The sequence below is a fragment of the Echinops telfairi genome, unplaced genomic scaffold, assembly GCF_000313985.2.
Source record: "Echinops telfairi isolate 266 unplaced genomic scaffold, ASM31398v2 ScPeMD7_29;HRSCAF=101, whole genome shotgun sequence".
Taxonomy (NCBI): Eukaryota; Metazoa; Chordata; class Mammalia; order Afrosoricida; family Tenrecidae; genus Echinops; species Echinops telfairi.
Genome location: NW_022103926.1, coordinates 4,792,187 through 4,805,794, shown reverse-complemented (window position 1 = coordinate 4,805,794; position 13,608 = coordinate 4,792,187). Strand labels below are relative to the sequence as shown.

At 41.0% G+C, this 13,608-nt stretch overlaps 1 protein-coding gene across 1 annotated transcript in view; it reads right to left on the bottom strand.

Moving 5' to 3' along the window:
* The window catches only part of MTMR3 (myotubularin related protein 3), a 75,099-nt gene that overhangs the window by 33,178 nt on the left and 28,313 nt on the right, over positions 1 to 13,608 (bottom strand). The window contains exons 6-7 of the mRNA XM_045289549.1: positions 9,365 to 9,447; positions 7,475 to 7,641 (exon numbers count right to left, since the gene is read on the bottom strand). Coding sequence (XP_045145484.1) covers positions 7,475 to 7,641; positions 9,365 to 9,447 — 250 coding nt within the window. The remainder of the gene's footprint in view (positions 1 to 7,474; positions 7,642 to 9,364; positions 9,448 to 13,608) is intronic.

The following is a 13,608-nucleotide window of genomic DNA, read 5'->3' as shown; positions in this document are numbered from 1 at the left end:
ATGTTTTGAGAATGATAATAGCAACATATGTACAAATGTGCTTGACACAATGAACGTATGTATGGATTGTGAAAAGAATTGTACGAGCCCCCAATAAAATTAATTTTTTTAAAAACAACACAAAAATAAATTCTAAATTTAAAAACAAACAAAACCCTGCCAGGTTAAGAATATACAGTGGGGGAAAAGCCTAAAACTTTTGAGCAAGAATTATGTTAACTCATCTAACAGCCTCGGAGAATATTATCACTGAATTCTTATTAGAAGACAAAACTGAGACTGCGAGAGGGGACTATGACCAGGAATGTGTGGTCCCCCAATGCTAAATGTCACTATACTGGCTACTCGCCTACTTTCACCTTCAGACGGATAACTAAAATAAGCTAACAAGTTCAGAACACACAGCATTTCTTATCAACCCACAACCCCATATCCCAAACCCTTTGACCAGATTTCAGAACTCAGGTTTTTGGGTTTCCACAGGGTTAAAATGGTAGATGTGTCGTAATTTTATGCTCTCAATAGGAACTCCTCAATTATCAATGCTTCTTCGGGAAATGGTATGGATAGTTCACAGTAAGTGGGATAAAGATAAGAAAAAGCCTCATGCCAACTCACCTCAGGGTCCAGTCACAAAATTAGGAAACCTTTGGGTTTTCAGAACCTTTCAGATCTGAGATTGCAGGTGAGAAACAACAAAAGTGCCAGTACCCAGCAATCTCAGGACACCCAGCACCGAGCGTCTGTAAGAACAGCCACCCACACCAGTCTAGCCTGGCTACATTTGCCTAATGGTGTTGGTTCTCTCCTCAATACGACAACAATAAAGGCAGAAATGAACCTAACGTGACACTTCCATGTCAGCCCACCTGAAATCGTTCTTGCTTGGAAACAGTCTTAGAGCAGTTTTTTGAATTAAGCAGCACCTCTAGGATATGGTCCTATAGGTTGTAAAATTGAAGCTAAGACAGGCTGGGAGACGACACAGTAACAAAAAGCACAAAACAGAGTGCTTTGCTATTCAAAGTATAAAGCTTTGCTCTCCTGGGGAGAAGAGCTTCAGAATAGGGAACAACAATTATTTGAATGAAAGATAATTCAGTATAACTACTTCCCTATTAGAACTGGGTTTGTTTGCTTGTTTTTAGTTTAAACTAGGTATTATGTGTTTCCTGAAAAAGAGCTTCAAAAAGATGAGGTTCAGAGATGCACAAATCTATTGAATCTATCCCATTTGGGGAAAGTTTTAGAAGCAACGTAGCAAGTTTCCAAACAGGAAAAAAGCTATTTTGGATTGGGGTGGCATCTGTCAACAGACTGCAAGGGCTATTGCCCATAAGAATGCTAGACACAGTGACCACAAGGGAGGCCACGGGGAGGAAAGCACAAGTGGAAGACCAAAAGAGGTACTGCTAGGAATCACAGACACTTACACTAAATGAGAGTGTCAAATGTGACGTAACTACTTCCTCAGCACACCCTCCATCTAGGTCTGCACAACTGTGAAGTCGGAGCTTCACCTCTCTAACCTTCCCTTGAGGAATTCTGTGCTTTTAGATTGACAGCACATCAAAAGGTAGTTCTGGCATCTTCAAGGGACTTCTCCTTATTTCCCTAACTGTTGAGTTTAGGGAACAAAAGGAAACCTGAAGGGATAAGATCAAGGTTGTAAAGTAGGTAGGATGTGGTTTCCCAATGAAATTCTCATAAAACATCTTTGCTATCCTCGCAGAACCCACAGGTCCTTTGTCACCATGTTTTTGTTTTTTCTTGTCACCAACAGTTGTCCATTTTCTTAAAACTTCCTAATAAACTCCACAATTGTCCTGTGTCTTTCAAGAAAATTTATCAAGATTACACCTTTAGAATTAAAAAGCAAAAACAAAACCCTAGTTGCCATGACCATCGGAGCTGACCTCTCTGCCTTGAATTGAACTAGCTCATCATAGTCCATTGGAAGTCACCGTTATAATTGGGCCTTGATCTCTGGATCATTCTGGTATGTCCAAGACGTGTCCTTGGTTACCATTCATTGCATAAAATCATCTTCATTAGCTTTAGTCTTGTTTTAAAACCCTAATGGAAAGATCGGCTAGTTGAATTAGCTGATTTTCAGACAACACTCACATTCACTAGATACCCTAGTGAGATTCAGTAAGACAAGAGAACTTAACGGCAGCTATCCGATGACCGGAGAACACGTGTAAACACATTTTGGAGGGAATCAATCTGTAAATATGTGAACTGGAATCCTTGTAACAATGCCTTTTTACTTATGGAATCCAATAGTTACATTACTCAAAAAAGGAAGCCTAGACATGCAAGCGTAAGAGGTATGGAAATAATAAGACTATAGCTACAAATATAAAAAGGATTCAAAAAGTTCATGTGAAAATCCCACTATCTTTTAATTCCATTTTCCATGATCTGTTTGAAGGTCCCCTGTATATAAATGTCACAAAATATTTATGCATATGTATTAGCCTATGCTGCAAGTAAATTAATGAATATAGTTGAGCATGCAAAAGCATAAAGTTACGAAACTTCTTGGACAAACACCTTGAGGGAGGGAGTTGCTGGGCCTGGGAGCTCAAGACCATGGTCGCTGAAGACACCAAGGTCAACTAGCATAACACAGACCAAAGACAATTACAATGTTCTACATACTACTTTTGTGAGTATCAACTGCACTCTTAAAAGCTTGTGAGTAGCCGTGCAAGGCTTAACTGATGATCTCTCCCCGTCTGAGGAAAAACGAGTGAAGACGCGTCTAAATACTTAGACCAATGGAGGAATGGACCGTGTTAACCTCTGCTTCCACAACCAGAGACCTGACAACTAGGTGACGCCTGGCCATCACTACCAACTGTTCTAAAAAGGGTCATATTTGAAAATGGTTTGGGATAGAGTGAGAAAACAGGTGGAACAAAAATCATAAAAACAAAGAACCCTCAAACCTACTGCCCTTAGTCACCCTTCAGGTCTAGAACAGAACTCACCCCATCACTCTTTCCTGCCACACAACACACAGGTCTGTCTATAAGGGGAACAAGGAGCACAGTGAGTCACCCACTGGGCAGCTAACTGCCAGGTCAGCAGTTTGAACCAATCTGCCACTCCACTGGAAAAAAGATGAGGCTTTCTGCTTTTGTAAAAATTTACAACCTGGCCGTTCTATGGGGTCCTGCAGTGTCTCTCAGAGTTGAAACCCACTGGATGGGAGGGAGGGAGGGAGGGGTGGGAGAACAATAACACTAGGGAGGAATACACACCTTAGAATCAACCATTAGTGATCAAAAGGACAAAGTTCAGAAGGCAAGAAAAGCTAGAAGAGGCGGAGGAATGGAAACAAACTGGAATAAGTGATGCTACATGGTAAGGATTATAATCAATGAGATAAAACAAAATGTGTATGAATTGTTGAGTGAAAAACTGATTCACTCTGTAAACCCCTTCACTCAACACACAATAAGTTTTTTTGAAACGCTAGGTAAGAAGTCTAACATTTATAATTCTAATCTAAAAGTTGTAATGCTATAATAACTCCAAATTCATTCATTAAAGAGTTTTGCCTACCCAGGGATACAGTTCCAAGTCTCTGGAAAAGATAAAAAGCACTTTCATTAATTTTTCACATTACACTTATATCCTAGGGTGAACACGCAGATGCCTTAATAGGATCCCAGAGTTTGAAAGTGACCACTGGCAATTTACCACATGGAATCACTACCCAAAGGGCTTAGAACTGCCATCCAGCGTGTGAAATTCTGAGCTACACAGACAAACACTGAGTAGTATGCACAGGAAAGCTGTTATTTCAAGCTCCTTGAGAACAATGGCTTCATAAAACCAATGTGCATAAGTATAGTTTACATCACAATTCAATGCCCATGTTAATAAGAAAAAATGTTCAAAAAACAAAACCCATTCTTTACATGTGATTCATTTTATATTCTCATTTTAAAATTATTTTGTGATTGTGATAAGAGATGTAACAGCCCCCAATAAAAGTATTTTAAAAATAAATTTAAAATAATGCACATTTCCAGTCCAACCAAATGAATATACAAATCAGGAGGGGACCAAGAATTCTCAGTCTTTAGGGCCCTCATTTCTCTTTATACAGCCCTGTCAAGAGTTAAAAGAGATAATGCGTTAGATTTCTAGGATCCTAAATTAGAGAAAATAAATTTATTAAAGCAAAAAAAAAAAAAGATTTTGTGACCCACTAGTGGATCAAACCTGCAGGTTGAAAACCACTCTTGGGGGAAAAAATCTAGCAAATTTCCAATGGGGCCAGAAGATCCATTCTTTTCTACAGAGCAATGCCGTCGAGATGCACACTTACTGGACTGCAGACTCAACAGACAGGAGGTTGGCAAGGGCTTCCACTCTTTTCTAAACAGACAGCTGCAGAGCAGTGTGAGCCACAGAGCCATATGCTGTCTGTAGATTCACAAGATGAGCTTAATGGGCATTGCACAGAGGTGTGCCTGATGTAGCTAAAGTGTCCAGTAATGTGTCAATTTCAGACTTGACTAATGTTCAAGTGCACAGAGAAGTCAGCTGCAATAGAGAGTAGCACATACAAGGATACTGAGGCTGTTCTTTTAGGGTGGAAATGAAGCTAAAAGCAGAAGCCAGAAGTTTACAGTGACTTTGGCAGGTTTCATCGGTGAACTCCACTAGCAATGCAGAGACTTCTTCCAAAACAGATGAGTGGCCACAGGATGGCTGGCTTGACTGTGGCAGGTTCAAGAGGTGAAAACGAACATTCATGTGAATTCCAAGGTGCAATTTCCCCATTTCCGTGTCCTCTGGCACAGCCTATTCTTAACTGATGATGCAGAAAAGAAACTATGTCTTTATTAACTACTAAAAGACAAATTTCCGTTCCTCAGAGTCTCAACCATCATTTCATGTGCTGGGGCAGATTATACAGAAAAGGCATCACTTTGAAACATCTGAAGTATTGTCTCACTGTAGTCTGGTATGCTCATATTTTGTGTGCAAAGGGGGCAGAAAGAGAAGAACAAGGCTGAATGCCTTTAAACCCCAGGAAAGAAGCAGGCACTTTATATGGCAAAAAAAATAAACCTTCCAGGGGACCAAGCCATCCATAATAAAAATAAAAGAGTGAGGTTCTGGCCTGGCATATTTTAGCAATATTCTGTGTTGGCACAAATGCAAAACAAACAATGTACATTATCAAAGGGATAACACATCATCTAGTAGGATAAAGAATTTTCCATCTGTGTTGTAAGAGAACACCAGAAGAAACCAAGTTTTGTTGACTCCACCCTAACTCCCAGCAATAGGAATGCCTCTTGGCATTAAGGGTTTTAAACAAATCATTTTCTAATATAGCATAATTCATCAGGGGACAATAAATATCATTTTCCTGAGATATGGTAGAGCCTTAAAAAAACCCTCAGTGAATGTACACTTAAAATGTATGCATTTCACTGTATGTAAATTTTACCTTCAATTTTTTTCTGGAAGAGCACCATGGACAAACAAAAAATAGGAGTCAGAGCCATGGTATCTTAAAGGTCGAAAAACAGAAAAGCAAGATGTGCTCTTGAAGGAAAGCAAGTGCTCTGGCATCCCAACTTGGAATTCTCTGAATTCCAAATACCTCAGACGAAGGGCGATTCCAAGTCTCTATCTGTGCCTGGAGGGAAGCAGAGGAGAGGTACTCTGGAGTGGGCGCTGCCTGTGGAATAGCTTGTTTTAGGTAGGGCAGCTGAGCGTGAACCAGTTTCCGAAGGGAGAAAGACATGAATTTTTAAATTCCCAAACGGTGAAGATGTTTTCAACTTAATCGATGGAGTTTATTTTCGGAGCTGAAGTTCATGGTGTTTATCACTTTTATCTTTTAACTCCACTTTTCTACAAACTTTTTGATGTTTCCTCCTATTTTATTTATAAAAAGCTAGATACTGTTTAGGAAAATGCATAAATAAAGGGAGTAAAGTGAGCGCCCAATTCTCACAAGCTTTTAAAGTGAGTGTGGTCTCTTGTGGATGGTTCTGTGGCCAGGCCTGTGGGCACAGCTTGAATTCTGAGTCTCCGTAAGAGCCCGTTCACCTCTGTATCCACAGCAACACACAGTGCTCCCAGTAACTGAGGACTGGATGATGTAAGTTGAGCTCTGAGACTGACTAGCAGTGGGACTTGGTAGCAGGCTTTGGCTCTACTTCTGAGACTCCTTTTTGCAGGGTGGGAGAAGAGCTCCTCAAACAGATAACTTCTTGGTGGGGTTATAAGAATCAAGCATCTTTGAAATGAAGGTAATACTTATGTATGTATATATTTAATTAAACAAGATTATCAACCTTAAGCTTCAATCAGTGAACAGAACTGATTATGGCCCAAAGTGACAATAAGCACACCTACATTAGCCTCAATTTAAATTGACTTGGCAAGATGTGTAAAATCTAAGATTCAGGATGAAAACTGAGGCCTGAAAGAAAGTATCTAAGAGTAAACATCACTAGAAGACAGTTCACACCTTTCCACCGCTTAGGAACGCAAGCCTTTGCTTCCTTCCAAGTCTGACACACGAGAATTCACGTTGAACCAGCAAAGTTCTCAGGTTCCATGTAAAGCAATATAAAATGTATAGACAGCGTCCTGCAGAGAAGTAGCATGGACGCAGTGAAGCCATCGTGGAGGGAGAGGTGTTCCGAAGGAAATAGGAGTCGGAAAGCCTGGGCTCCAGAAGAGGCTCCACTCTCTATTTCACCTTGGAGAAGTTGCCTGACCTCTCTGGGTCTTTGTTTCTTCATTTGGGGGATGGAAGGGGCAATAGGCAATCTATTATTTGAAAATGCCAAAGGCCATTGTATACTCCACCGTTTTGTAGCCTACCTTTATACTTCTGTACCACTGTTCATGCACTCACTCTGCCTGAACATTTATTTCCCTTACTCTCTAACCAGTGAACTCCTACTTAACCTTACTTGAAAAGCTATTTCTAATGTGAAGTCTTCTCATATGTATATTTAAAACTCCTTCATGACTCCTTCCATTTTACTTTCTATCAGTGGATCAGTGGTCATCAAGGTGACCCCAAGTGATCAGAGTAGAACTGTGCCCTATAGGGTTCTCATGAGCCAGAATTTTTAGAAGCCAGTCACCGGGCCTTTCTTCCAAGGGACCTCTGAGTCAATTCCACTCTACCTTTTCAGTTAGCAGCCAAGCACATTAATCATTTGCACATCCAGGGACTCCTAGGCTTCACTAACACCCATCAAACCTTATTGGAGTTACCAGCGCACTAGATTATGATGCCAAATCAATTGTTCTTCCTTCCCCCGAAAGTTAGAGCACATGTTCCACTGAACTTAGAAGAGATATGGTACTGCCAGGTGCTCCACAAACAAGGATGAATGCCTAGAATCCCATTACGTTAAAGACATGTCAAACAGTAGCTCAATCAAACCCCAGCTGCACATTTCAGGAGACCTACCTGGTCTGCACAGGTCTCCATGTTGCTCTTTTTCACTAGCATAGACCTCCATGCACCAAGCGTGGTATGCAAATGAGAAGAGATCTTCTATCTTAGAAGGTGGTCGGATTGCATTGTTCAGTCGCTTCAGCCACTCTTGACACTGCTCAAAGGTTGAGAACTGACACCTTTGTAAAACCAGGCAAGTATGAAAATCAGAAGAGAGTTGACAATGAAATCTAAGTGAAAACATCATTTCCAGAGTGCCTACTGAACTACAGTTCGGGAAGCATCAGAGAGGGGTCATCCATCATTGTCATTTACAGTGAAAGTGAGTTCAACAAATTTGACCCATAAGTACACACTGTCAAAAGACAGACATATGGAAAAGTTAATTTTATATACTAATGGATTCTCTTCTGATACTGATTAATGACAATTATTAAAATAGACTGAAATGGCAACTGTTTTGCTAAATGTATTTTATCACAATAAGAAAATTAAAATGGCCATTATTCTCTCATGAATAGTTTCATTCTATGCATTCTAATACACCCTTCTATCTAACAAAACTAGAATAATCAACAACTCTAGGTCTAAAATAAGATCTATCATTAAAATAAAAATTAAAAAACCTATTATGTTGCAACTTTCAGCTGTGACCACCTGGAAAGAAAAGCAATTTTGTCAGCAATTTAATTTTCAGAACATACAACTAAAGGATGAAAACAGTATAAAATGTCCTGGGGAGTTTGTTTAAATACTTTACCTTGATAAATGTAAAGAGTCTTAAAAAGTAACTAATGATCAGGATTTTTAAAAACTGAGTTGTAGCCAGAATGTATCAAATGGCTACAAAGCAACTTAAATGTTTATCTTCAAATGGCTTAAAGGGTCACAGAATCATTGTGGCTTGTCAATATGCCAACACTATGCCTCCTGGTATTCCAGAATAGGCCAAGAGAACAAAGTAAATAGAGCAACTAAGCTTAAAATGCATTTGTCACTATTTTGCAACTACTGAAGTTTAGAGCACATAAAAAATCATTGGTAGATATTAAACTTGGGAAAATTTTAGTTTTTAAAAATCCGGGAAAAAAATTCCAAGGGCATTTGCATGATCTCTAAGTACCTTGGAGGGCTTACTAGTTGGAATAAAAATACTACAGAAATTATACCAAAACTGGAAACACCTTGACAGTGCTCAGAGTGAACGCTACCATGATGGACAAATGGGCAGTCATTGATCCAGATGGAATATAACACACTGAAAAAGTCACAGCATATATATATAGATATAGATATAGGATTCCAGCTGTGAATGCATAGCCTCATTTAATCATCAAGAAACATCAAAATGATACTTTATCAAAACAAAAGGGAGATGAGAGATGCAAAAAGGGTCCCAGATTGAGTTAAGGAGCCATGGCAACAAAATGCACTATCTGATCCTGACTGGTTCCGGTGCAGGAGGAGGATGATAGGCGGATGAAATAAAGAACACTGTTAGGTCAAATGAAGAAACTGGAATATGAACTGGATAAAATTATCATCAATGTAAATTTTTAAAGATGATAATGATGATGCAGTTCTATAAGAAAATGTGCCTATTCTTAGGAGAGGCATACTGACACAATTAATATTATATAACTGATGTATAAATGGTGTGCTCGTGTTCTCTGTACTGTTTTTATTTTGTACCTTTTTGTACATTTGAAATTTTTCCCAAGTAAAAAGCCTTTCAATATAGCAAAGTATCCTAGGATGAAACATTTAAGGCATTAACTATTCAGAAAATATTCTTAGTAAGGCTGACACTCAAAAGCTGTTTTGATAAATAACCCAAGCATGTCTTCCTTCTTTACAAGAAATAGTTTCTACCCTAAACAGCAGTGCACACATGCCACATACCTGATAACTTTGCAGTCTTTGCAAGTCAAATGAAGTTGGAATATATCTCGGCATTCAACACTTTCTATAAGCTGTAATGGAACCTGCAATTAAAAAAGATGACCATCTCCTTAGTAAAACAGATATCGACCCTGCAGCTCTTCAATGTGTCCAACAAGATTGATTAGAAAGCCCTATAAGAGGCAGAACTGCAGATTTGTCTGGATCAATAGAATTCAAGTGCTTTACTGTGAAATCATTTAGGGCTTCCCCTTCTCTATCCCTAAATCAAAGTCACAGCAGGAAGACAAAGAGGAGGTACCACCTCTGGGAGAGAGGGCAACTCCCTCTCCAGCCTCAGATGCACAGCTCTGAGTCCGCCTTTACACCTGACAGCTGGCTGTGATTTACACCGACACAGAAGCTGAAGGGAAGGAACCAGAAGAGCAACCCTGTCTCGCTTACAGAAAATAACTGCTGACCAGGGCTTCAGTGGGACCAGGCCTGCTTCTTGCCCAAATGACTGAGTGGCTTAGTGTCAGCAAAGAACCTCTTGAAAGAGGCGGAGGCCTAAATCAAGTGCTTCTGGGTTACAGGAAAGACAAAAAAGAACAGCTGCTGCTGGTCAGGTTAGCTGCTCAGTAGATAGGCCCAGAGGCCTCAGGGAGGAGGGAGTGGGCCACACCAGTGGTCAAAAGACTTCTAAATGCCTAGGCTTGGCATGACCAGAAAGACTAATTGAGGAGCCCTGTTTGTAAAGTAGGGCTTTCTAGATCAAAACCTCGTTCCCTCTCTGCCAATCTGGTCAACAGAAGGTTTTGGACACATGATTAGGTACAGCAGTTAAGTGGGACTAGGAGGAGGAAGAAGAGAGGAGATGACAAAGCATGTGAGTGGGATTGATCATTTTCCTGATGACTCCTCAGTCCACCCTGGCAAACCCTGGCTTCAAAAACTTCCTCTTCAAGTACCTCTAAAAAACCCAAAACCAAACCTTCTGCCATCGAGTCAGTTCTGACCCATAACGACCCGTAGGATGCAGTAGAACTGCCCCCTAGTGGGTTTTCCAAAACTAACTGTTTATGGGAGAAGAAAGCCTCATCTTTCTCCTGTGGATCCCCAGTGGTTTAGAACTACTGACCTTGTAGTGAGCACTCAACACATAACCCACTGCACCATCAAGGTTCCTCAGTTTTCAAAGACAGTTTGATCAAACAATAATGGACATTCCCATTCCTTGGAAAGGGGTAAAACTACTTGTTTTTTATAGTGTCAAACCCAGCTGACACTGACACATATCAGTGTCTCTGGGAGATGCAAGGAGCATTTCAACAATTTGTGTTTAGCATGAGGAGGAGGCAATCTTCTCCAATACAGACAAAAACAAGAGAACGCTGCCTGTACAAGGTCAGCTGGTCACTGAGCCAGTTTCAGGAACAAACTTCCTACAATCCCAACCCCACCATGCCAGGCAGCTCTGAACAAGAGCCTGGGAAGACCAAGAAACCTTGCCTGTGTTCTGAAAAGAAAAGAGGGTTGGGGACCTCTGTTTTAATTTAAGTCTTTACTTAACACCGAGATGCTATGAAAACCTGCAGCCCGAGGACCTAATATCGGGGGTTTAAATGGAGAGAAAATGTTTTGAGAAACGATGTACAAATGCGCTTTACACAATTGATGTGTGTATGGATTGGGATAACAGTTGTATGAGCCCCTAATAAAATGTTAAAAAAAAAAAAAGAAAAGAAAACCTGCAGCCCAGGTGGTTCAACGTTCTTTCAAGACCTGTACATGGGGGAGGGGAGGAAGGGAGAGGAGAGGCAACTTCTACAAAGTAAGGATATGGAGAGGAAGGAGGAAGATTAGAAGATAACTCCAATTTCTTCCCAGGTTAATTCTCTAAGCTCTCATATATACTTAAAGTGCACCCCTTCTAACTATCATTCTCCTCCTCCTCACCCCCAAAAGTGGGGACTAACTACCTAACCATCAACAGATCCAAGTTCTAATCCTACTTTTCAGAAGTTTTGTCAGTTAAAGATCTATTTCTAGTCCTGCTTCTTGGCTTCCTTGTTGGGCAAGTGCCTCCAGCCTCTCTCTGATACCCCATTCACACCTGCTTCCTGAACCTCAGATGATTACAAGTTAGAGTCCCAAGCACAGTATCAAGGAAGAGGCCAAGTTGGGGTGACAATCGCTTTACAAATCCACACAGAGTTGCCATCCCAGAAGTCACCTGCATCCCAGGTCCCCTTGAATGCCCTTTCCTAACAACCAGAAAACTTGGAAACCAACTAATGTCATCAGCAGCTGCCTGGTGTGAGTGGGCCAATCTGTGGTGCTCTGCTACAAGAACAGATAACCCTGACATCCCTACTACTGGGCCAGAGCCGAGAGCCTGTGCCCATGAAACACCTTCCAGTGCTGGAATCCATTCATGTTCAGTGACTTCATATGACTATAGATAGTGGCCAATGGGGGTTCCAAGGTTGTAATCCTCATGGAAACAAAATGCCACATTTTTATTCTGCAGAGCAGACACTATAAGAAACAAGTAGTCTTATCCCTTTTCCAAGGAATGGGAATGTCCATTATTGTTTGATCAAACTGTTTTTGAAAGTTGAGGCGCCTTGATGGTGCAGTGGGTTATGTGTTGAGTGCTCACTACAAGGTCAGTAGTTCTAAACCACTGGGGATCCACAGGAGAAAGATGAGGCTTTCTACTCCCATAAGAGTTAGTTTTGGAAAACCCACTAGGGGGCAGTTCTACTGCATCCTACGGGTCGTTATGGGTCAGAACTGACTCGATGGCAGAAGGTTTGGTTTTGGGTTTTTTAGAGGTACTTGAAGAGGAAGTTTTTGAAGACAGGGTTTGCCAGGGTAGACTGAGGAGTCATCAGGAAAATGGTTAATCCCACTCACATGCTTTGTCATCTCCTCTCTTCCTCCTCCTAGGCCCGCTTCACTGCTGTACCTAATCATGTGTCCAAAACCTGTTGACCAGATTGGCAGAGAGGGAACGGGGTTTTGATCTAGAAAGCCCTACTTAACAGGGCTCCTCAATTAGTCTTTCTGGTCATGCCAAGCCTAGGCAATTAAAGGTCTTTTGACCACTGATGTGGCCCACTCCCTCCTCCCTGCTTCGAACCACAAACCTTTCTAGTGTGTAACACTCCCAGGGCTCCTTAATAAAATACCCCAAAGCATGCAAAATACTCCTTGAAATGCATTCAATGTAGACATTTTCTTGTGTTGTAATAGCACAAATTTAAGGTAAGAATTTAAATGGCAGTTCTTTGCATTCAGATCAGATTGCAGATAACAAGGTGTGCTCCAGTCACACCTATGGGTAAGAGCAGACTATTATGCTCATGCATACTGGGACATGCAGGCAAATTTAATACTGTAGCGAGAATGGGGGCATAGAAATGAGAAAACCCTGATTTTGTGTCTCATGAGTATCTCTCTTTTTTTCTTCCTTCCAACCCATGTAGGTGTCTCCAATGTTCCACCCAGAGTCGGACTCCTTTTCTAAGATGGCATGTCCTTTCTTCACTCAGCCAATCCAAACATCCCATGCTTTTCTACTGTGCCAAGCCCCCTCCATTGCTTAGTTTGCCTTTGCTTCGATATGAAGAGGATCTCTAGCCAGTTCTATTACTAGCATACCCAATATTCAATCTCAGAAGCAGACACGGACTCACCAGAGTTAGTCCGTTCCCCTCATTTTATGGCTTCAGAAGGTTAAGCCGACTACAACAACTGGGGCAACAGGAGAACCAGATGTCTTGTTTGTCCTCTAGCCCAGACTCCTCCCACCACACGAGTGTCTTTCTTATCGAGATTCCTTAAAGGCAATTCTACACATAGAAGTATAGCAAGAAATCTTACCGTTTTCAAATCTTCTCTAGCCCACTGACACAATCTTGTAAGACTTTTTTTTTTTTTGCTTCCTCCTCTACCTCTTACCTGCCAGACAATGTTTTCCCTATTGTAAAATTCAAAGTCCCATCAAAGTCATGCTCAAACAATGCACGGAACATACTCAGTGCTATTAAGCAACTTTTCCAAAGGCCAAAAGTTACTTCAGGGCACCAAGATACCCAAAAGCATCAGTGCGGGTGAGCAGCAACTAAAATGTTTAGTAGACATGCAGAGCTAGTAGAGGCCCCAGGTTTGTCACGTTGCAGAGGGAATTTTAGGTCATGGCACCCTACTACATTCATCTCCTCAATTCAGTGTGTGTGTGTGTGTGTGTGTGTGTG